Source organism: Scatophagus argus, chromosome 12, assembly GCF_020382885.2.
Source record: "Scatophagus argus isolate fScaArg1 chromosome 12, fScaArg1.pri, whole genome shotgun sequence".
NCBI classification, from domain to species: Eukaryota; Metazoa; Chordata; class Actinopteri; family Scatophagidae; genus Scatophagus; species Scatophagus argus.
The window spans coordinates 6,493,651-6,518,053 of NC_058504.1; the positions used below are offsets into that span (position 1 = coordinate 6,493,651).

Consider the following 24,403-nt stretch of genomic DNA (forward strand, 5'->3'; position numbering starts at 1 on the left):
GAGATAACCACTAACTCAGATACGTACCTGGACTCATGTCTTCCTATCAGCCCTCAACAATTGGCTTCTATCGTTTCCTCCTCTAAATCCACAACCTGTCTCTTAGATCCAAGTCCTACAGGGTTACTTAAGGAAGTGTTCCCTTTACTTGGCACCTCCTTACTAGACATTATTAATTTGTCCCTGACACCAGGCTATGTCCCACAGTCTTTTAAAGTTGCTGTAATCAAACCCCTGCTAAAAAAAAGAGCCCACTCTTGATCCAACTATAGGCTTTAAGGACAAATTCTAATTGGTTTGGTGATCCACTGACTTCATCTCTGAGCCAGCAGAATGCTGGTCTGTCAAACTTCTCAACCATTTTAGGATGGATTTCAGCTTGAATTGTAATGAATGGTGATCCTCCAATAAACCAAGAACATTTATTTAAATAAAAAAATCTTACACCACCATAAAAAAAGTACACCACAAACAATATAAATTAACCCACAATGAGAACCAAACACCACCATGAGATGACAAAAGCGTGCTGTTGATGCTGTTTCATGTCTGAAAGTTGGAAAGTTTTGGTTGATATATTTCCACTGTGGTAGTACAGTGAAACACCAACGTAACGACAGGCCAATCAGATTGTTCTTGAATTGTATCCTCCCATTTGATATGCTCACATAAAGGTGAATCGTCTTAATATACACAGCAAATTAACAGCAGTCTCTCATGTGGAAAGAGCAGAAAATGTCTTATATCTTATTTTACATACTGCTGATGCTCAGAGTGGGACGTAAGTACATGTACAAGGTCAGAAGTACTAAGGAGGCATACAAATGTTTTTCTGCTGTTACTCACTGTTCTGTGTTTCTTTTATGTTTCAGGATGCGCAGCCCAGCAAAACTTTGTGAGAAAGACTGTTGCTGTTGGACAAAGTGTGACTCTAACATGTGCCCGTCAGACATCTGAGCGTGTTGGGACCCTTTTTTGGATCAAGCTTGTTGCTGGAAAGTTGCCTGAAATCTTGGGGAAAGTTTTTAGCTTTGATTATGATGATGGTGTGAAAGAAATTTCTCGCATTTTTTCCAAACAAGAGCCCAATAGATTTGATCTCCACATTACAAAAGCAATGTTGAGCGATACTGCGTTTTACTACTGTTTGAAAGTCAAGCGTCTTAACATCACTTTTGTGAAAGGAGCATTTCTGAATATCAAAGGTAACTATAGGAAAAACACTGGCCTACAAATTCCTTAAAATTATTCTGAGCAATTTAATGTGAAACCATATACAGCCACGGTATTATAGAACAGCATTTATGTGTTGGATATGAATAGATTTAAACATGATGCAGTGATGTGTTTTTATGGATTTAACTGCCTGTAATGAACTTTTAATTGTCATGAAAGTAAACATGTATGTTTTAGATTAAAGTGTTGATGTGTATTTTAAAGTTTTCATTAGGAAAGAAAGCATGTTTCATTTCATGTTTGTATTTCCCAGGATCAGAACCTGATATCACTGCTGTCATTCAGGAGCCTCCATCTGATTCAGTCCATCCAGGAGACTCAGTGACTCTGCAGTGTTCAGTCCTCTCTGACCCTGAGGACAAAACATGTCCAGGAGGTCCCAGTCTGTTCTGGTTCAAAGCTGGATCAGATGAATCTCATCCCAGTGTCATTTACACTCATGGAGACTCTGGTGATGGATGTGACAAGAGTCCTGAGGCTCACGCTCCACAGAAATGTGTCTACAGCTTCTCTAAGAACATCAGCTCCTCTGATGCTGGGACTTATTACTGTGCTGTGGCCACATGTGGGGAGATATTATTTGGAAATGGAACAAAACTGGACATTGAAGGTAACTGCTGAATATTTCTGTGTTAAGGGGAAATTAACCTTTAGTGTTTTTCTTAACTTTTAATTACTTTTATTACTTTCTTTCAGATGTTTCAGTTGACAGCATTCGTGATTTCCAGAAAGACGATGTAATTTTCTATCTGGTGTGCGCTGCTTTGGCTATAAGTCTGATTGTTATAGCCTTCCTTGTTTATACCATCAGGAATAAACCCTGTGGCTGTTGCAATGGTAAGTGACATTACTCACACATTGATTTATAAAACTGTGTTTACCGAAAACAAAGATGATTTGATGTACCTTTGTGCTCTGTGTACTTACATCCTCCTAAATCATTCCTCTTCAATGCTCTAAAGTCCATCCTTTTACATTCTATCATTTTTATTTTGTCATAATACAGATGTTGTCACTCTGCAAACAAATGCCACAACAGGGAATGATGATAAGCCAAGTCAGCAGGTAAATAATCTTAAAATGCTGCTAAACAAGTTATCAGAATGTGGTAAAATCTGTTCTCAGTTTTGCACTTTATTTTTTCAGAGAAATGATGACACTTTGGTTTATTCTACACCAAACTTTACCAAGAGGAAAGCTGGCAAAGCAGGGAGAAGAAGGGCACCAGCAATGGAAGAGACAGTCTACACTGATGTCAGAGCTTTTGTGATAAATTAACAATCTACACCAATTTATCATCTGCACTATAATTTTCTGTGATGCACTGGGAGTGAGAAATACACTCCTGCAGCAGCAGTGGTCCTTGTATTTCATCACAGAAGTTGGTATTATAAAATATTTTGGAAAAACTAAGACAGTTAGCAATATTGTTGTAATTTCTTTTCTCAATATGGGGTGGGGGCTTTTGGTGATTTTATCAGAAAGGACAGTAGCAATGTCCTGCAGATCAGAAATGAAGCTGAGGAAGCTGCTGAGGAATCAGCCCTTAATGCTAACAGGTGAGCTACCAAGGAAAAACATTTTTGAGTTCGGTTATTTCAGAAAAAAAAATTATTATGATCCAAAAATGTCCACATTTAACAGTTAAGTATTTTTGGTAATAGCCTTTAGCCTTCCATTTTATTTTTAAAGCACTGCAATTCATTCAGCTTATTCAATTTTGACATGAGAAGGGTTGCGTTTGTGTCTTTTTTTATCTTTTTATAAGATAAGATAAGATGAAATTTATTGATCCCACAGTGGGGAAATTAATTTGTCACTATTAACTTCCTCCCAAAATTCTTGTATGTTGATCAATGGGATGCAAAACAATTGTAGTATTTATTAAGAAATGCTTTTCTACAATGTCTACAATGAGCTCCTCTTAATTCATTAAACTATGTTTCTCTTATATTAATAAATGCACAATAACTGAAACGTGAAACACAAGTGTCACAATACACATTTTATACCCACAGGAGCCTGGTTCTTTTTTAAAATGAGGAGCATATTAAAATCACAGTAATGGCAATGGAGGTCCTGAGGGTTGATATTCTCACCATTCACAAGGCCATGTTCAAAGTGAAAAAGTGGAAACAATCTGGATAAATTAATGTGTCTTACAACAACTATCTAATCCCACCTGTTATTTTTATACTCAGGTGGTAGCCAGTGGTAGCTTCCCAAGGCATCACTACATAACATATTTGATGTGTTATATGCACAAATGAACCAAGTCCAACTTTAACAACAAATCATTTTAACTTACATCATATCAGATCAGAGACTATTTAATGCTCAACTCAAAACAGGACTTGGGCGAGAGGGAGCTAAGCGGTGAGTGGCTTCCCTCCACAATCCCAAAAAATGCACATTAGGTTAATTAGCTACTCTACATTGCCCCTAGGTGTGAGTGTGTGTGTGTGTGATTGTCTGTCTTTGTGTGTCGGCTCTGTGATTGACTGACTATTCCAAGATGTATCCCACCTCTTGCCCATTGCCAGCTGGGATAGACTTCAGCCCCTTCACCACCACCCTGCATGGATAAGCAGTATAGAAAATGGATGGATGGAGGGAGTTCGGCTCAGCAAATTAGTTTTCTATAACATGTTCCTGCAAATGTTTCACAGTAAAAGTCTTGTTAAGAAAGTAAGGGGTTTCTGCTCGCTGAAACACTAGAAGGCTTTTCGGAACCAATACAAGACTCTTTGATAAGGGTCCTTCTCCATAGTCTCATCATGTTTGACGAGGGACATTAGATGGTCTGGCAGGCAAAGTTATTTCAGTGACATCAGTGGTCAGTGGACTCTCTACTGTCAAGAAAATATACTGTATCAAAAAAGTACGGGTATAACTACTGTAATTACTAAACTCTTCTTTCTGGTCTCATAACGCTTTGTAAAGTTGTCTGTCATGAGAATAAGCAAGCTGTGGTAGATCATTTCTCATCAAGGCTGTTTACTCAGAACAGACCTGACTATGGGCTTCAGCGTGATATGTAAGAAGGAAGGAGCAACAACAGGCTTTAGCAATACTTACTGGTTGTTCAGAAGGCAGATAATGTTTCCAAGTTGTGTTTAAAAGATTCAGCCAAAGGCATCTACAGCCTCACGAATAAGCAATGTTAAAATATACAGGCTTTGAATTTATTTTAAATTTTATATTAACTCATTCACATTCATTTCAGACAGGCTCTCAAGCCATCAGTGTGCAAAGTGATGCACGCTGGAACAAGGCTTTAGTAAGCATGTGAATCTATATTCAGGTTTCATGTCTCTTCCTCTGCAAGTAGATGGTTACAGGTGGTGGTTTCAGACCGCCTTCCTCTCAGGTTGATTCTCCTTCTGACTCCTGAAGGCTCTCTCCAAGGATCAAGAATCTCTTTATTATCCCCGAGGGGCATTTTGTGGTACAGACAACAGTATGCACAAAAGCTCAGCAGGACACATACAAGTTAAAGCACATTAAAACACATTAAAATGACAACTTAAAAATGTAAAAACAATGCAAAAGTAAAAGATAATATTAAAAATCTGCAGTGTTATTTAAATAAGTTACAGTTAAGGACACAATAATTTACTTAAAGCCTATGCAAAAAAAGTTTTGTATCTGTTTGTCCTGAAAGTGGGTAACCTGTTTCTGTGGCCGGACAGAAACAGATTAAAAGTGCAGAACAAAGGAAGACTGGGGTCAGTCCAGGATTGCACGGGCCTTTTTTTAAGGTCCTCTCTTTGTACAGCTTGGTGAGGTCAGTCAGTCAGGGCTGAAGTTTTAGGGTACACCTTCACAATACCCTGTAAACAATGGCTATTTTTACAAATAAGTGTCCTGTTCCAGCTGACACTTGTTTTCTCATTTTCTGATTTGTTCACAATAAGCAATAACAAAGAATCACAAATTCACACTAATAATATTCCTGCGAATGGTGTTCTGTTGTTGGACTTCTGTGCTAGTCACAGCTTTTCCATAACAATTACCATGTTCATGCATAGGTCTGTCCATCAATGCACATGGCACCAGGACACCCTGGGCCGGAGGTCAATGATCGACTTTGTGGCTGTGTCATCTGGCCTTCAGCCATATGTTTTGGGCCCTCAGGTGAAGAGAGGGGCTGAGCTGTCAACTGATCACCACCTGGTGGTGAGTTGGATCCGCTGGAGGAGGAGGAAGCTGTGTGGAAGCTGGTCAAACTTGGCAGACCCAAATTCATTGTGAGGGTCTGCTGGGAACGTCTGGCAGAAGCCTCCATCAGAGGGATCTTCAACTCACACCTCCGGGAGAACTTCGACCAGATCCCGAGGGAGACTGGGGACATTGAGTCCGAGTGGACCATGTTCTCCACCTCCATTGTGGAAGCTGCTGCTCGGACCTGTGGTCATAAGGTCTCTGGTGCCTGTCATAGTGGCAATCCCAGAACCCAGTTGTGGACACTGGAAGTAAGGGATGCGGTCAAGCTGAAGAAGGAGTCCTATCGAGCCTAGTTGGCTTGTGGGACCCCCGAGGCAGCTGACGGGTATCAGAGGGCCAAGCGTGCTGCAGCCCGAGCGGTTGTGGAAGCAAAAACTCGGGTCTGGGAGCAGTTCGGGGAGGCCATGGAGGACTATCGCTCGGCCTAGAGGAAATTCTGGCAAAACCGTCCGGCACCTTAGAAGGGGGAAGCAGTGTCCTGCTAATACTGTCTACAGTGAAAGAGGGGAGCTGCTGACTTCAACTGGGGATATTGTTGGAAGGTGGAAGGAATACTTCGAGGATCTCCTCAATCCTGCTGATGCATCTTCCGTCATGGAAGCAGAGGCTGGGGACTCAGAGGCGGATCCACTCATTACCCAAGCTGAAGTCACTGAGGTAGTTGGGAAGCAGTGGCAGAGCACCGGGAGTGGATGAGATCTGTCCTGGGTACCTTAAGGCTCTTGATGTTGTGGGGCTGTCTTGGTTGACACGACTCTGCAGCATCACGTGGCAGTCGGGGACAGTGCCTTTGGATTGGCAGACCGAGGTGGTGGTCCCTCTTTTTAAGAAGTGGACTGGAGGGTGTGCTCCAACTATAGAGGGATCACACTCTCAGCTTCCCCAGGAAAGTCTATTCCAGGGTACTGAAGAGAATTCGGCCGATAGTCGAACCTCGGATCCAGGAGGAACAATGCGGTTTTCGCCCTGGTCGTGGAACACTGGACCAGCTTTATACCCTCCACAGGGTGCATGAGGGTTCATGGGAGTTTGCCCAACCGGTCCACATGTGTTTTGCGGACTTGGAGAAAGTATTCGACCCTGTTTCCTGCAGCATTCAGTGGGAAGTGCTCTGGGAGTATGGGGTCCGGGGCTCGTTGCTATGGACTGTGCGGTCTCTGTACTCCTGGAGCAGGAGTCTGGTCCGCATTGCCTTCAGTAAGTCAGACCTGTTCCTAGTGCATGTTGGCCTCTGGCAGGACTGCCCTTTGTCAGCGGTGCTGTTCATTATTTTTATGGACAGGATTTCTAGGTGCAGCCAGGGGCCGGAGGGTGTCTGGTTTGGGAACCACAGGATTTCGTCTATGCTTGTTGCAGATGATTTTGTCCTGTTGGCTTCTTCAAGCCAAGACCTTCAGCATGCACTGGGGAGGTTTGCAGTTGAGTGTGAAGCAGCTGGAATGAGAATCAGCACCTCCAAATCCGCGGCCAGGGTTCTTGACCAGAAAAAGGTGGTCTACCCTGTGCAGGTTGAAGAAGAGTTCCTGCATCAAGTGGAGGAGTTTAAATATCTCGGGGTCTTGTTCACGAGTGAGGGAAGATGGGAGCGTGAGATTAACAGGCGAATCAGTGCAGCGACAGCAGTAATGCGGTCATTGTATCGGTCCGTCGTGGTAAAGAGCCATAAGGTGAAGATCTCAATTTACCAGTCAGTCTTCTTTCCTAATCTTGCCTATGGACCGAAAGAACAAGATCTTGGATACAAGTGGCTGAAATGAGCTTCCTCCGCAGGGTGGCGGGGCGCTCCCTTAGGGATAGGGTGAGGAGCTCTGTCATTCGGGAGCAGCTCGGAGCAGAGCCGCTGCTCCTCCACATCCAGAGGAACCAGTTGAGGTGGCTCGGGCATCTGTTTTTGATACCTCCTGGACGTATTCCTGGGGAGGTATTCTGGGCATGCCCCATCGGGAGGAGGCGCTGAGGAAGACCCAGGACAGGCTCGGGGGGACTATGTCACTCGTAGTATTGAGACACCTGACCATGACACCAACAAGGACTTTAATGACATCACATTCTAAACACACAGACAGCTCAACAGCTATAACAGCTCCCACTCTTCTGTGAGGGTTTTGCACAAGATTTTGGAGGGTTTCTGTGGGAATGGTTGCCCATTCATGCAGTAAAGCATTTGTGAGGTCAGACACTGATGTTGGACCAAAAGGCCTGGCTCACAATCTCACAATGCCATCATTCCAGTTCATCTCAAAGGTGTTGGATGGGGTTGAGGTCAGGACCCTGTTTGGGTCAGTCAAGTTCTTCCACACCAAACTCATCCAACCATGTCTTTATGGAGCTTTGCTTTGTGCATTGAGCACAGTCATGCTGGAATAGAAAAGGGCCTTCAACAAACTGTTGTCACAAAGTTGGAAGCATAGCATTGTCCAAAATGTCTTGGTATGCTGAAGCATTAAGATTTCCCTTCACTGGAAGTCAGGGGCTGAGCCCAACCCCTGAAAAACATCCCCATCCCAATACTTTTGCTTTTGTAGTGTAATAACATTGCCTTGGCTGCAAAGTTAAAATTATCACCGTAGTTTTACAGTTACTACTCAGCATTTTCCTGCTTCCTTCTTCTACACATAAATTCTGATTATATGACTTACTTGCGTGAGACTTCCACGTAAATGTCCTTACAAATACACTGCTCATGTCAAGACACTGACACCTACTGACAATTTACAGGTGCTGCTGCCTGACAGTGACAATGGCTTTGGGTAACACTTTACATTATTGATCCAAAAAAATATTTTTTTTCATGTAATCATATATAAATGCATAGGAAGTGTATATATTTAAAAAAAAACCCTCTGACCTTACATTAAAGGTAAGAAATTACTGTTCAGTAATCTGCACATAATTCATTATCCCACAACAACACAATTTGATTTCAAGTTTTATTTGTTCAGTATACACCAAACAATAACATTTGTAAATCATGCATGACAGGGATAATATTTTCTATGAATATCCTACCTATGAATAACAAAAAATGAACCTGCTGTCAGTGTTACGATTTCTGGAAATCAGGTTACAACCCCCATAAATATGGCAGTACAGGAGTAAATGAAAACATCACACCCCAGATTATCGTTGTGTTAAAGGAAATTCTCTTAAGGGTCCAGTGTGTAGAATTTAGCAGCATCTAACACTGTGCTTTCAGACTGCAACCTAGTAAATGCCACTCACCCTCCCCTCCTTTGACTGCTAAAAGAAGAATGAGAGTAAACAACCCTCCCTAGAGCCAGGATTTTGAAAGGTCCATCCAAGTTATGAAGAGAATTATTGTAGTTTACGTAAAGAGCAAATCAAACCATCTGTTGTGGTTAGTCTCATTGTCAGTGATAAAACCCAGCTATGAAACATCAAACAGAAGTTTGCTGTTGGTGTTGTTTCATGTGTTTCTGGTGGAAATAGGGTTTATATTATTTCCACTGTGGTAGTACAGCGGCAGGTCAGCATAACAACAGGCCAATCAAATTGCTCTGAAATTGTTCCCTCCCACTTCTTATCATTATATCAAGATGAATTGTCTTCTAATATTCTGTAATTTAACTGCTGTCACACATAGAAGATGTTCATCACGTTTTATTTGCTGCTGACACTCACTTTAGGACGTAAGTACATGAAATAAAATTCTTTCCACAAACATTTCAAGTATTTGATCATCGTCTTGTATCAGTTTAATACGACATATGTACGAATGGACTGCATCTCTGTTTTCCGTCACTGATGTATTTAATGTTATGTTTAGGATGCACAGATGATGTGATCTTTGAGATGAAGACTGTTGGTGTTGGAGATGATGTGACTCTGACCTGTACCCGCCAGAAAGCTGAACAAAAAACTGCCTTGTTTTGGATCAGGGTTGTTTCTGGAAACTTACCTGAATTCTTGGGAGGAACATATACCTTTGATTATGAGGGTATTAATCAGACTCCTCGCATCACAGCAAAACAAGGACCTGGAACGTTTCTTCTCCATATTAATGAAACAAAGAGAAGTGATACTGGAGTTTACTACTGTGTAAAAGTACACCAACTTGACATGAAATTTCTGAATGGAACATTTCTGAGAATTAAAGGTAAACACCATTTATAACAGCAGTGTACATACATTTTCATATGGAGGCAGGACTTCAGAGGAAAGTGTTGATGTGTATTTTAAAGTTTTCATCAGGAGAGTAAAGCATGTTTCATTTCATGTTTGTATTTCCCAGGATCAGAACCTGATATCACTGCTGTCATTCAGGAGCCTCCATCTGATTCAGTCCATCCAGGAGACTCAGTGACTCTGAAGTGTTCAGTCCTCTCTGACCCTGAAGACAAAACATGTCCAGGAGGTCCCAGTGTGTTCTGGTTCAAAGCTGGATCAGATGAGTCTCATCCCAGTGTCATTTACACTCATGGAGACTCTGGTGATGGATGTGACAAGAGTCCTGAGGCTCACGCTCCACAGAAATGTGTCTACAGCTTCTCTAAGAACGTCAGCTCCTCTGATGCTGGGACTTATTACTGTGCTGTGGCCACATGTGGGGAGATATTATTTGGAAATGGAACAAAACTGGACATTGAAGGTAACTGCTGAATATTTCCATAAAAAACAATAAATATTAATTCTACATCTGATAGAATCAGTGAAGATGTTCGGCAAACCCTGTGTTGTAACATCATGTTAACTTTCACTATTTGTTCTTCTTCATATTGTTTCAGCCCCTAACATGCAGGAGGCCAATACAGTTCTGCTTCTGTTATGTGCTGCTTTGGCTCTAAGTCTGATTGTTATAACCTGCCTGATTTTTACCATCAAGAAAACATCTTGTGGTTGTTGCAAAGGTAACAGAATTTCAGCCTATAAAACAGCATTTTGTAAAAGCTAATGTCAAGATATATACATTAAGCCAAGTCAATTTTAATGATGTTGCCCCATTTCCAATAAATATAATATTGCCGATTGGTGTAACATTAACCTACAGCTTCTTTCCCCTTAAATCTGTGTTTTTATTTGTTAATAAAGCTCAAACAGCCAGTGGTGACCAGCAAAGTCAGCAGGTAAGGTATAAAGAAAAGATGACACGGAATAGTTATTAACATACGTAAATGTCAACATGTGGTATCTCATAACATTTTGTTCATATATTTGCTCAGAGAGATGAGAACTCATTGGTTTATTCTGCACCAACCTTCACCAAGAGCAAAGCTGCCAAATCAGGGAAAAGGAATGTAAAAACAACTGAAGGAGGGATAATCTACTCTGACGTCAGGACTTTTGGATCTGCCAATTAAAGCTTTTATCTTTTATCTTTTTTTTATCTTTTGTGAAGCAGGTTACTTCTGATGACAATACAATATCACTTTCATCTGCCGTTGGTAACTATATTTGAAAAAAATTTTGATCTTAAAAACGTTACCATTTCGACATTATGTTTTGTCCAGTCTGAATTTGTTGTATGATTTTATTATTATTAATATTATTATTATTTTACTTCTTGTGTTATAAAAAGATCTGAATATCCAGATTTTATCATTTTAGGCTTTTTGTAACAGTATTGTCAGTCTGATATGTATGTCTCTGTCAAGTTTCTTTTATTGTCTTTTAGTTTTATTAGCCTACCACTTTTTCACCTTAAAGACGACGAGGGTTGAGGAAGGTTTTTAATCTGTTATTTATTCTGCTATGCAGTTTGAAGTCTGTTAACTTCTACTGTGTATCAACAAAATGTAAAAATTATTGTACTAAATAAAACTGATGTTGGTGTAAATGAGTTGTTTCCTTCCTTAAAAGTGTTAACTATTTTCAGTTTCCTTACTTTTTGATTTTTGTCTCATGTTAATTTTGTTCGCCATGATATATTTATTTTGAAAATAACTGCATTTCCAGTCACTGCAGGATCAAACTAGATTAAGATTTCGGAGTTTTATTTAATATCATGAAGAAAGTTTACAAGATAACAGAAACAACTACAATGCTTCTAAAAACTCAAGCTGCGTTCTTATGTTATTTTACTTTTTAAAACATGGTGTGTTACTCCGCTTAAAATGAGTTGTCATAATATATTTTGAATTAACTTTCCTTTGACATTAAAATTTTAAGAGATTTAGTCAGATTTCTTCCTGGAACAAAAACACTGTGCTTATGTTGCCTTTTTCTAACCTGACCTTTCACTTGAAGTGCATTGACACATCCATACTGGCAGAAGACACCATGCAAGGTGCCACCTACGCATCAGGAGTGATAACTGTTCATTTTAGCTCATCCATCAATCGTCCATTCATAAACTGATCAATGAGCAAGCAGGAGCTATTTGTGGTTCAGTATCTTGCCCGAGGACAACCTCCTGTAGACCGCAGAAGCCAGAAATTGAACTAAGGATCTTCTGATTGGTGGACAACCTGCTCCTGAGACACAGCTGCCACAGAGGAAACATGTTCTACTTTGATCATTTTAGAAATTTTAGAACTTTAGAAGTTCCATAACTAAAAGGTTCAGTTGATAGGTTATAGTACCAAAAGCAAAAAGGCAAAGGAAAACTTTATGGGAAGTGAATGCGTGTTCCATATTGTCTGCAGGTTAGTGTGATTTACCACATGATCTGCAAGGTAAAATATATTTTCCCTCAATGCAATCTGCTGACTCTGGTTAAACAAAAAGGATTGTACTCTAACAAAAAGGTCTATATCAGTTGGGATCATTTCCAGAATGTTTAACAATTAAAATAACAGTGACAGACTGTATATAGTCAGTTTGTCAGGGCCTGTCAGTTCTCCTCTCATATTCCCTTGTGTTCTCTTCTGTTTCACCTTCCTGGACACTGAAAAGCTGACTTGATTTCCTGAGGAGGCTGAAGTCCTTCAGCGTCTGTGGGAAGCTGCAGCAGAAGTTCTACCACACTGTCTAAGCCAGCGTCCTCTTCTGTGGCAGAGAAGAGGACTCCAAACAAACTCAGATCCATAATGAACAATGTCCATCATCCTCTGCACAGAACCTTAAATAGGAAGAGGAGCACAATCAGCCACAGGCTGCTGTCTCTGTCCTACTCCATGGACCGGTTGAGGAGGTCACTTGTCCCTCAGGACATACAGCTCTTCAGCTCCTCCCTGGGAGGACAGCATTATCAGAATCAGAATCAGAATCAGAATTCCTTTATTAATCCCTGGAGGGAAATTCTTGAGTCCCTGGAGGGAAATTCTTGAGCTGCGTCACTGAACGGTTTCACATTATACATTTCCTTAATCACTTCATCACTTTATCACTCAGAGACCTGACTGCAGGCTTCAACAGGATATGCAGCAAGGGGACAGCGACAACAGGTTTCAGCAGGCTAATATTACTTGAACAAACTGAAATGTTTTACTTTTCCACGGTTTCCTGGTTAATGTGCTCTTTCAAAGCACGAATTATGTTGTTGTTAGTGTTTTCAAGTTGCAGCCAAAGACATCAACAACCACCTGCTGGCTCAGCTATGAGCTATAAAATATATTCACATGTACAAATGCCCCTTTGTATTCACACCTCAGTTTGAAGGCCGACCACAACAAAGCTTAAGTTTCCATGCATCATTTCACTGTCAGCGATGACAGTGAAATGTGTTTCTCTGTGTGTGAAAGCACAAAGCAGGCTAAAGGTACATTAAGAACTTCTGCTTTAAACTACATTTTACATTTCTTATTGTTGTTATGTCCACAAAACTTGTTTTGGTTTGTGGTCAACAGTATCTTGACCCTGATGAAGGCCACAAACCACAACGCGCTGCTCTAAACAATGTTATGGTAGTTTTGGCCCTGCAGATAGACAGGTTGTCTACTGATTTGTCTTCATTCTCGTGCACCATTCAGATTGGTAAAGTGAGGGAAGAAAACTCTGTTTTGTGTAGTCATTCTGATGCCACAGTTTGTGTTGTTGAACTGGACTGTATTATACTGTGAGGTGCTCCAGTCCACATGGGTTCCCTCCCTCAGATAAAAATATATAGTTCAGACACTCTAAAAGCCTCCAGCTGAACAGCTCCTGAACAGCTCCTGTTCCTCTGACACTGTGAGCATCACTTTGCTGCTACCTTTTGCCCTCAGCAGAGAAGTAAAGCAGTGGTTTAACAGCCCAACTCAACTCTGTGTGCTGTGCTCTTCCTGTTGATGTGACTAACCTCAGAGTGGGCGGGTCATCAGTGATGATGTGGAGCGTCTGGATTGGCTGCCTCACAAACTATTTAAGATGGCTCCTCTGACTTTTTTTTTCTTTTTTCTTTTTTAGAATCAACTTTTATTGTTAGTATATATATTTTTACATACACATACTGAATTTAACGTCTGCATTTGACCAATCCTTAGTTGAACACACATGCAACACCCAGCAAATTACATGCAGTGAAACACACACAGGAGCAGTGGGCAGCCCGGGCAGCATATTGGGGGGTGAAGTGCCTTGCTCAAGGGCACATCAGCCAGCTAATGAAGGGGGGAGCATTTTTTCGCATTAATCACTCCACCACACCCAAATTGTTCCTACCCGTCCAGTGGGGGAATCGAACCGGTGACCCTCCAATCACAAGCACAAGCCCCCTCCAACCTCTAGGCCACGGCTGCTCCTTGGTGCATCACTGTGGTAAATGAATGGATGCATATTTTTTAAATACACAAGAATGAAACAAATCACTTCATATTTAGATGATTGCTACAGACATTGGATCATTTGTGACATTCTACAATATATTATCAGTTACTGGGTTTATTCTGCAGTTTATATTACAGTAGTTACTCTATTATTGTGTGTTTTACTGTAACCCTTTGATTACTGTGATTCTACACTAATGACAACAGAAAAATAAATATTATATTCCATTTCTATTCCTAAATCCTCCAGAATCCAACTCACTGGACCTTTAACACATGACCTCCACAAGGTAAAATGACATCATTTAGGATGAGATTTGTGTGTCCTACACAGTTTAACCACATGAGTGAGTGTCGGCTGAAATGTCCATCAAAATATTTTTAAAATACGAGAGAAAATGAACAAAATATTTTTGGATTACATTTGTAGTTCATCAGATCAAATCATGTCTTGTGTTAACTCTCACTGTCAGTTATAGAAACCCACCAACAAACATCAAACAAAAACGTGCTGTTGTTTCATGCCTTTCGGTTGGTTAGATGGGTGATATTATTTCCACTGTGGTAGTACAGTGACAGGCCATCATAACGACAGGCCAATCAGATTGTTGTGAAATTGTTCCCTCCCACTTGATATTATTACTATAAGATGAAGCGTCTTCTAATATCATCTAATTTAACGGCTGTCATGGCCAGAAGATGTTCGTCATATTTTATTTACTGCTGACACTCAGGGTGGGAAGTAAGTGCACCAAGTCAAATTCTTTCCTTATACATTTCAAGTATTTGGTCATGGTCGTCTATCAGTTCAATACGAGATATGTATGAATGTACTGCGTCCCTGTTGTTTGTCACTGATGTATTTAATGTTATGTTATGTTATTTAGGATGCACAGATGATGTGATCGTTGACATGAAGACTGTTGGTGTTGGAGATGATGTGACTCTGACCTGTACCCGCCAGAAAGCTCATGATACAGTAACAGCCTTGTTTTGGATCAGGGTTGTTTCTGGAAACTTACCTGAATTCTTGGGGGCAACATATACTTTTGATTATAAGGGTATTAATCAGACTCCTCGCATCACAGCAAAACAAGGACCTGGAACGTTTCTTCTCCATATTCATAGAACAAAGAGAAGTGATACTGGAGTTTACTACTGTGTAAAAGTTCACCAACGTGACATGAAATTTTTGAATGCAACATTTCTGAGAATTAAAGGTAAACACCATTTATAACAGCAGTGTACATACATTTTCATATGGAGGCAGGACTTCAGAGGAAAGTGTTGATGTGTATTTTAAAGTTTTCATTAGGAGAGTAAAGCATGTTTCATTTCATGTTTGTATTTCCCAGGATCAGAACCTGATATCACTGCTGTCATTCAGGAGCCTCCATCTGATTCAGTCCATCCAGGAGACTCAGAGCCTCTGAAGTGTTCAATCCTCTCTGACCCTGAAGACAAAACATGTCCAGGAGGTCCCATTGTGTTCTGGTTCAAAGCTGGATCAGATGAATCTCATCCCAGTGTCATTTACACTCATGGAGACTCTGGTGATGGATGTGACAAGAGTCCTGAGGCTCACGCTCCACAGAAATGTGTCTACAGCTTCTCTAAGAGCGTCAGCTCCTCTGATGCTGGGACTTATTACTGTGCTGTGGCCACATGTGGGGAGATATTATTTGGAAATGGAACAAAACTGGACATTGAAGGTAACTGCTGAATATTTCAATATCCATTAAGATGTTCGGCAAACCCTGCATTGTAACATCATGTTAACTTTCATTGTTTGTTCTTCTTCATATTGTTTCAGCCCCTAACATGCAGGAGGACAATACAGTTCTGCTTCTGTTATGTGCTGCTTTGGCTCTAAGTCTGATTGTTATAACCTGCCTGATTTTTACCATCAAGAAAACATCTTGTGGTTGTTGCAAAGGTAACAGAATTTCAGCCTATAAAACAGCATTTTGCAATGGTTAAAATCAAGATGTATCCATGAAGCCAAGTCGATTTTAATGATGTTGCCCCATTTCCAATAAATATAATATTGCATACTTGTGTAAAATTAACCTACAGCATCTTTCCCCTGAAATCTTTGTTTTTATTTTTTAATAAAGCTCAAACAGCCAGTGGTGACCAGCAAAGTCAGCAGGTAAGATATAAAGAAAAGATGACGACTGAAAAGTTATTAACATACGTAAATGTCAACATGTGGTATCTCATAACATTTCGTTCATATATTTGCTCAGAGAGACGAGGACTCATTGGTTTATTCTGCACCAACCTTCACCAAGAGCAAAGCTGCCAAATCAGGGAAAAGAAAAGTAAAAACAACCGAAGAAGAGATAATCTACTCTGACGTCAGGACTTTTGGATCTGCCAGTTAAAGCTAAGATATTTTTGTCTTTTGCGAAGCAGCTTCTTTCCAATGAGATGTATAGACTTTTCAGCTGTCATTGGTAACTATATTTAATTTGGAAAATCTTAAAAATGTTATCATCTAGACATCATATTTTGTTCAGTCTGAAATTGTGTAAAAAGTAAGAATATCCAGATTTGATCATTTTTGGCTTTTGGTGACATCAGTTTTGTGCATCTACGTCTTGATTTATTTTTGTGCAAGTTATTAAAATCTTTGAAGAGTTTTATCAGGCCACCACTCAGACATGCTTTTTGAACGATTCATCTTAAATATGACGGTTGAGGAAAGTTGAGGAAGGTTTTTAATTTGTGTTTTTCTTTTATGCGCTGCTCAGTTTTAAGTCTGTTAGCGTCTCTCATGTATCAACAACATGTAAAAATAACTGAAGCAAATAAAACTGATGTTGGTGTACATGTGTTGTTTCCTTCCTTAAAAGCCAAACTTTTAACAGAAAGCTAAAAACCTGTTAACATATTTTCAGTTTGTGCCCCACAACTCAAAGTCCATTACAACATGAGCCAGCATTTGTAACTATTTTCAGTTTCTTTACTTTTTGATTTTTGTCTCATGTTTATTTTGTTCGCCATGATATATTTATTTTGAAAATAACTGCAGTTCCTGTCACTGCAGGATCAAACTAGATTAAGATTTCAGAGTTTTATTTAATATCATGAAGAAAGTTTACAAGATAACAGAAACAACTACAATGCTTCTAAAGACTCAAGCTGCGTTCTTATGTTATTTTACTTTTTAAAACATGGTGTGTTACTCCGCTTAAAATGAGTTGTCATAATATATTTTGAATTAACTTTCCTTTGACATTAAAATTTTAAGAGATTTAGTCAGATTTCTTCCTGGAACAAAAACACTGTGCTTATGTTGCCTTTTTCTAACCTGACCTTTCACTTGAAGTGCATTGACACATCCATACTGGCAGAAGACACCATGCAAGGTGCCACCTACGCATCAGGAGTGATAACTGTTCATTTTAGCTCTTCCATCAATCGTCCATTCATAAACTGATCAATGAGCAAGCAGGAGCTATTTGTGGTTCAGTATCTTGCCCGAGGACAACCTCCTGTAGACTGCAGAAGCCAGAAATTGAACTAAGGATCTTCTGATTGGTGGACAACCTGCCATTTTCGAAATTTTAGAATTTTGGAATTTCCATAACTAAAAGCTTCGACTGACTATAGTCAGACTATGGTACCCAAAACCAAAAGGCAAAGGAAAACTTTATGGGAAGTGAATACATGTTTCATATTGTCTGCAGGTTAGTGTGATTTACCACATGCTTTAACCTTAAATTAATTTAAGATCTAAATATTAGGTTTAAAAAAGTGTCTTCTGGTTGGATTGTATTGAAATTTGGCGCATAGTGACTTTACAACATGTCAGGGGCATCCCTGTGTCTTTGTGATTAAGTTGCCAAACATGAACTGCAGCGTCTGGTTGGCGACTTTTCTTGCAATATCTTCGTCACTTATTTCAACAACTGGTGAAACAACTGTTTTGTTCTGTTTCACCAACATGTATTTCGTGATGATTGTAAATTTGCCTGCGGATCTGTGGTGTGAATGTGTGATGTATGCACCTATCAGAGTCCACCTCTGACAGCAAACTACTGAGGCTGCGCATCTTCTTGTACACTGAATCAAGACATTGTTTTTCAATCTAGATGCTCTGAAATGAATCATTGTATTAACCCCCTATATAAAATGAAAACAATTACCAGTACACAGTGTTGGTACTCCATACTGACATAAAGAAGAGGATGCAAAATGACTTGCTCACTTATGGCACCTGTTTACGATTTTAGGACTGCTCTTAAATGTCTTCTTGTGAATACAAACAATCCAAGGTACAATGCTTGTATAAAATTAGTCCTTGAATCATAACAAAATCAACAAACTGTAGGTCACCCTACAGATCCTGCACAGATCCTGCTGTGCCTAAAGACAAGATTTTTTGCTGCTTATGGCCAGCTGTGTACTTACATGTTCTAAACACAATTAACCTTTCTGAGGAGAAAGAAATCTTTCTGCATAAAATATACTGTGTAAAAAATGTTGTAAACTTCTTTCTGGTTCCACATCACTTTGTAGGCCTCCTGCATGTCTGCTAACAACAAGCAAAGCCACATGCAGCAGAAACACACACAGACAGACTGTGGTGGGCTGTTTCTCCACCCTTTGACCAACCATCAAGGCTGTTTACTCAGAACACACCTGACCATGTGCTTCAACAGGATATTCAAGATTCAAGAGTCTTTATTGTCATAATGCAAGCATAACGAAATTTTGTGCAGATTCTCGGCTTAAATGCACACTTATAAATAGTCAGCAGAAATTTTAAATTGCACACTTAAGAAAAAATATAAAAATATAAAATACAAAATGCAAAATGAGGTAGATAAAGTGCACTTAGTGCCAGACTATGTGTATGCTGTGTGTGTGTATGCAGATAGATGGGGGAGGGTGTATGTGTGAAGTCCTGTAGGGGGGTGGGACGTGAGTGTGTCACTGTAGAGGGGTTATTGCTTTTACAGCTCTGAGGAAGAAGCTGTCTCTGAGTCTGTTCATGCTGGTTTTAATGTTCCTGTACCGCTTTCCTGATGGAAGCGGTACAAACAGTTCATTGCCCGGGTAGGTGGGATCTGTGGCAATGTGGATGCCCAGGAACTTAATGCTGTCCTCCCCAAGTATACAGGCGGGAGCGTGATCGGTCTTCCTGGACCTCCTGTAGTCCACTATGACCTCCTTGGTCTTGCTGATGTTCAGGATGAGGTTGTTCCTGGAACACCACTGTGTCAGGTTCTGGACTTCGTCGTGGGTCTCATCATTGTTAGATATGAGACCCACCACAGTTTTGATAATCTGGGAAATATGACTTAAAATCACAGTTCAAAGGCTGGGATTGGTACCACCCTCCACCCATATGCCCCATCAGAGGTGGGAGGTGCCAGTCATTTGATGTCAGCATTAATCACCAATCAGCACCAAACTGCCAAATGGTCCAACTAATGTTTTGTGACAGCATTTTTTAACCACTCCAGGAAATTGCTGTGATATCAATAAAGTTAAAAAAAACTAAAATAGCAATGTTTTTTTCCACTACGTATTTTTGAATCAAAGGTGAAACAAAAGTCAAGAATAACTTCCTACAACTAAGCTAAAACAGAGAGTGAGAAAATTAGAAAAGCCCCTCGGCATTCACACCTTATTTTGAAGCCCAACCACAGCAAGTTTCCATGCATCAGTTCCTTGTCAGAGATGACTGTGAATGTGTGTTTATTTGTTTCTGTTTGTGTGCAAAAGAACAAAGAAGAACACAAACTTGACAGCATTTACTTGCAGATGTTTCTTTCACCCTTTGTCTGTGTTTTATGTGTTCATTTCATTTAAAAAAAGCACATTTGACCCCTTCACTTGTCTCATCTCTGTACATCTTGTACGTAGGTGAAGTTGTTAAGGTCTTGTTTTCAAATGTATTACTTTTTTAAATTGTGTTTTTCTCCTCAGTTTCACATTGATTCCCTCCTGCCCACTGCTTAATGTGATAAAATGCCCCCCCCCCCCCCCCCCCCCCCTTCATTAGCCGGCTGCCCTTGAGCAAGGCACTTAACCTCCCCGGGCGCTTGATGCTGCCCACTGCTCCTGTGTGTGTTTCACTGCATGTAATTTGCTGGGTGTTGCATGGGTCAACTAAGGATGGGTCAAATGCAGTAGTCAAATTCAGTATGTGTATGTAAAAATATATATACTGCCAATAAAGTTGATTCTTCCTCTTCTTCTTCTGATCAAAACATGCAGGTTAGTCAAAACAAAAGCAAAATCTCCCGTCTCTCTCTTGATCAGTTTCTTATGTGACAAAGTTCCTCCTGCCTTTCATTCACTGATAAGGAATTAACAGCTATGGTGGTAGGAGGACTTAATACAGCAGGCAATTTGTTAATTTTTTTACATTGGGGGATGGATCCCAATTTCCTTCTATTTGAGTCCAGTTTGAGAAATTTTCCTCAAGCAAACACTATATTGTCTAACTTGTGAATCAGTGTATTTTCTGTAAGCTTAGTTCAGATTTCAGTGGTTAAGTTTGCTTTATGTTCACAATAGTACCTTTTAATAATCTTTTAATAGCTTTTAATAACCTCGCATATGAGAAATACTGATTTCGCACTGCATGTTGGACGAATGATCAATTGTGTCTGTCCATTCATGATTAAAAACTATTTTCTCATTTCAAAGGAGGGAAAGCAGGAAATCCCAGGAAGACACGAGTTGAGCTGAGCACAGAAGAACTGAGGTGAGCAAGGAAACGACCAGAAAGGCAAGAATAACCTTAAGAGGAAAACGAGAGACAAAAGCCATCAAGCTCTATTTGGCCTTTGCCTCAAACATGACTGAACAATCTGGCAAAGATCAAGAGGAAGAGCTGGCTTCTCAGACAGCAGGTAGGGATGGAGCTTTTGGAGTGGAGCAAGGCAGGTGTGTATGTCATCACATCCAGGGAATACAGTCAGAACCTGCCATTTTCTGTGTTGGCAGAACTTCATATGTCATGTCGATTAGATGTACACTATCTTTATTATTTTGATGAAATCTAATATCTAATATATCAATCAGTGTTCAGTGTCAACAGAAGAAGTTGTGAACCGCATGTCATCATTGTTTATTTCACCGCAATCATTTTCTAAGCTAAACAAAGCCACATTAAAATGAAATCAAATCACTGTGTTCACCGTCAGTGTCAGTTACAGAAACCCACCATGAAACATCAAACAAAAACTTGCTGTTGATGTTGTTTCATGTGTTTCAGTTGGAAAGATGGTTGATATTATTTCCACTGTGGTAGTACAGCGAAACGCCAACCTAATGAGAGGCCAATCAGATTGCTCTGAAATGGTTACCTCCCCCATGATATGATTATATTAAGATGAATCTTCTTCTAATGTAATCTAAATGTAGTCTAAATTTTGGTAGTCTCAGTGGGAATAAAATGCTGATTATATTTCATTTACTTCTGATGTTCAGAGTGGGGCGTAAGTACATGTAGGAATACAAATGCATTTATTATGCACAAGTATTGTCATCCTCTTACTGTAATTCAGGACAGAATATACATGATTCTTTATCTGCTGTTAATTAAAAATATTTTTTTTTTCAGGTTTCACAGATGATGTGATCCTTGAGACGAAGACAGTTGGTGTAGGAGACAATGTGAAACTTACATGCACCCATGAGAATTTGGGAAATTTGTTTTGGATCAGACTTGTTTCTGGAAACCTTCCTGAAGTCTTAGGAAAATCATTTAGCTTTGAAAATGTTGGTTCTCGCATTAGAACCTCAGAAGAGCCTAGAACATTTGTTCTCCGGATAAAAAGTGTAGAGCTCAGCGATGCTGCTCTTTACTACTGTTTGAAAATACGACAAAAGTTGTCATTTTTAAAAGGGGCACACCTGAGTGTTGAAGGTAAATACATCAAAAAGGGATTTCCACATTCTTTGAAAACATTCATTGTGATTTTAATCATAACTTACAAACCTCAATTTCCGTAAAACTGGGAATTTGATATTAATTACATCAGCTTTGTTTGACGAGGTATATTGAAATTTATCTTTTGTGTAAAAAATGTGTGTGTGTTTTTATCTGTTTTCAATTGTCCAGGACCAAAACCTCATATCACTACAGTCCCTCCATCTGATCCAGTCCGTCCAGCAGACTCGGTCACTCTTCAGTCTTCAGTCCCCCCTGAGAATAAAAAATTTGTGGAAGAACACAGCGTGTGCTATTTTGAATCTGGATCACAGCAATCTTACCCAAGTTTTAGTTATGCTAAAGGAAACCACGAGGGAATCTCAAAAAAGAAATGTGTCTACAGCTTCTCTAAGAACGTCAGTTCCTCTGATGCTGGGACTTATTACTGTGCTGTGGCCACATGTGGGGAGATATTATTTGGAAATGGAACAAAACTGGACACTGAAGGTAACTGCTGAATATTTCTTTGTAATGAGGAGGAATTTAGCACATTTGTTTGTTTGACTGAAGTCAAATGTTTGCTCATAATGTACCATAAGATCAGATATTATAATTTACTCTTAATTACACTCCTGCTTATTATTAACTTTTTCATTTTTATATGTGTCAGCAGTCAACACCTGTGAGTCACAGCGGGACGGTACATTTGTCTCTCTGTTATGTGCTGCTTTGGCCGTAAGCCTGATGGTTATAGCGTTTCTCATTTATTCAATCAAGAAGCTCAAGGAACAATCTTGTGGTTGCTGCAACGGTAAGCAAAGTCATTTGTACACTGATCAGTCGAATACATTCTGGATTCACATTAATTCTGTGTTTTCATTTTACAATACAGCTGATGTTGCTTTGCAAAATACTGTAACAGCCAGCGCTGACTGCCAGTCAAGTGAGCAGGTAAGGCGAATGAAGAGAAAATGTGGATAAAAGTTGTCAGCATTTTTTCTTCACTAATCATGGCATCCCATGTGATTTTTCTATATATGTTCTCAGACAGAAGAGTACTCACTGATTTATTCTGCACCAACCTTCACAAGTAGGAGAGCTGGAAAATCAGAGACAAAGGATGTTCCAACAGTGGAGGAAGAGAGTATCTACACTGAAGTCAGGGCTCTCGAGTTGGATTAGAAGACTAAACAATGAAACCACCACTTAATGCTGTTGTAATTTTTATCTGCTCACAAAAAATGTGTGCTTCATTTCATTTGACATTATGTTTATATGTTTTGTAAAGAAAAATGAATCCCTGTGGCATAAAGATAATATATTATAACAGTCAGGTTCTTTGCAATCGACTATTTCTGTAAAAATCTAATATTTATAAACCTTTGTTGTTTCATTTTTAGTTGTTAATTTGGAGAGGATTTTCCTGTCTCCTCCTTTGTTTCTCATGAATTTTCCTCCACGACCCACATCAACATATGCATCAGTGCTGTAAAGGTATTGTGCTAACAGGTTTTTGGTTGTGATATGTTGCTTCCTTCTTGATAAATACATATTCATTTTCATACTTTATTTATAATAAAATCAAAGATACAACTTTCAACCTTTACTGTGTTATTTTAAATTGTGACACACTGATTGTATCTCTTTTTTCATGAATGAGTGCAATTTAGCAGAAACTATGCAAAAATAATAACTTAGTAGACTCAAACACCAATATATTCCATTACTTTCATGTTTTTTTACTCATTTTAATGTTACTGACGAAACATGCTGATCTATTAACACACATGCAATCTAGATTCAAATTTCAAAAATCGTCCCACATGGGCTTGACAAATAGATAACAACAGAAACTAACAGAAATTATACAGCCAGCGTGCTGACAGTCATGCTTCAATAATATCAAGCTGAGCATCCTTCATAAGGCGGAGTACTTTCTCTCTATTGGTGCTCAGCATAGATAATTACAACTTTTTTTTTAAATCTGCTCTTGGAGATTCATTCAGGATAAGAAGCGTAGATGAAAAAAAATTAAAAGTGCTGTCCTGCTGTGTGCAACGAGGGAGGCAACATAAAATCAGCTGTTTTTGGGACAGAAATGTTGTCATGGTTGAGGATGAACAGTCTCACAGCCTGAGGAAATAAGCTACTCAGTAGTCTTCTAGACACAGCCTATCCACCACCACAGACATTTACACCTCCAGGTGCAGGAAAAGGGCCTCCTGCATCATGAAGGACCCCACCCACCCCTCACACAAACTGTTTGCCCCTCTCCCCTCAGGCAGGAGGCTGCGGAGCATCAAGAGCAGGACCACCAGACTGAGGAACAGCTTCTTCCCAGAAGCTGTGAGACTGTTGACCTCTGGAGGTCCTCTGTAGCCCCTGCTGCCAAACTCAC

General features: G+C 39.8%; 3 protein-coding genes across 7 annotated transcripts; all 3 read left to right on the forward strand.

Annotated features, from left to right (window-relative positions):
• The first annotated feature begins 512 nt into the window (after positions 1-512).
• LOC124067941 (signal-regulatory protein beta-2-like) lies at positions 513-3,394 on the forward strand. Its single transcript, XM_046405736.1, has 6 exons — positions 513-781; positions 873-1,205; positions 1,490-1,846; positions 1,933-2,073; positions 2,243-2,301; positions 2,383-3,394. The coding sequence occupies exons 1-6, from the start codon at positions 718-720 to the stop codon at positions 2,512-2,514; spliced, it is 1,086 nt and encodes a 361-aa protein (XP_046261692.1). The 5' UTR covers positions 513-717; the 3' UTR covers positions 2,515-3,394.
• A 5,472-nt stretch (positions 3,395-8,866) lies between these two features.
• Positions 8,867-11,273, forward strand: LOC124067947. The gene is made up of 6 exons (XM_046405750.1): positions 8,867-9,113; positions 9,251-9,580; positions 9,716-10,072; positions 10,209-10,331; positions 10,513-10,547; positions 10,644-11,273. The coding sequence occupies exons 1-6, from the start codon at positions 9,071-9,073 to the stop codon at positions 10,779-10,781; spliced, it is 1,026 nt and encodes a 341-aa protein (XP_046261706.1). The 5' UTR covers positions 8,867-9,070; the 3' UTR covers positions 10,782-11,273.
• A 3,525-nt stretch (positions 11,274-14,798) lies between these two features.
• LOC124067950 lies at positions 14,799-23,602 on the forward strand. Of its 5 annotated transcripts, none has more exons than XM_046405752.1 (6): positions 14,799-14,847; positions 14,993-15,325; positions 15,461-15,817; positions 22,676-22,816; positions 22,898-22,956; positions 23,053-23,602. In XM_046405752.1, the coding sequence occupies exons 1-6, from the start codon at positions 14,805-14,807 to the stop codon at positions 23,185-23,187; spliced, it is 1,068 nt and encodes a 355-aa protein (XP_046261708.1). In that variant the 5' UTR covers positions 14,799-14,804; the 3' UTR covers positions 23,188-23,602. The 5 variants fall into 5 exon arrangements, with proteins under 5 accessions (XP_046261708.1, XP_046261709.1, XP_046261710.1 ...); XM_046405753.1 differs by having other exon boundaries at positions 22,679-22,816; XM_046405754.1 differs by lacking the exons at positions 22,676-22,816; positions 22,898-22,956; positions 23,053-23,602 and adding exons at positions 15,919-16,041; positions 16,223-16,257; positions 16,355-16,938.
• Positions 23,603-24,403: the final 801 nt, after the last annotated feature.

Bases quoted from the DNA above. Each gene is read 5' to 3' on its own strand.
- LOC124067950 (XM_046405752.1), top strand. From the start codon at position 14,805: ATGTTCGTCATATTTTATTTACTGCTGACACTCAGGGTGGGAA. The intron at 14,848-14,992 runs GTAAGTGCACCA...TATGTTATTTAG, and splicing joins GCTGACACTCAGGGTGGGAA to GATGCACAGATGATGTGATC. The intron at 15,818-22,675 runs GTAACTGCTGAA...TATATGTGTCAG, and splicing joins AACAAAACTGGACATTGAAG to CAGTCAACACCTGTGAGTCA.
- LOC124067947 (XM_046405750.1), top strand. From the start codon at position 9,071: ATGTTCATCACGTTTTATTTGCTGCTGACACTCACTTTAGGAC. The intron at 9,581-9,715 runs GTAAACACCATT...TGTATTTCCCAG, and splicing joins AACATTTCTGAGAATTAAAG to GATCAGAACCTGATATCACT. The intron at 10,073-10,208 runs GTAACTGCTGAA...ATATTGTTTCAG, and splicing joins AACAAAACTGGACATTGAAG to CCCCTAACATGCAGGAGGCC.
- LOC124067941 (XM_046405736.1), top strand. From the start codon at position 718: ATGTGGAAAGAGCAGAAAATGTCTTATATCTTATTTTACATACTGCTG. The intron at 1,206-1,489 runs GTAACTATAGGA...TGTATTTCCCAG, and splicing joins AGCATTTCTGAATATCAAAG to GATCAGAACCTGATATCACT. The intron at 2,074-2,242 runs GTAAGTGACATT...GTCATAATACAG, and splicing joins ACCCTGTGGCTGTTGCAATG to ATGTTGTCACTCTGCAAACA.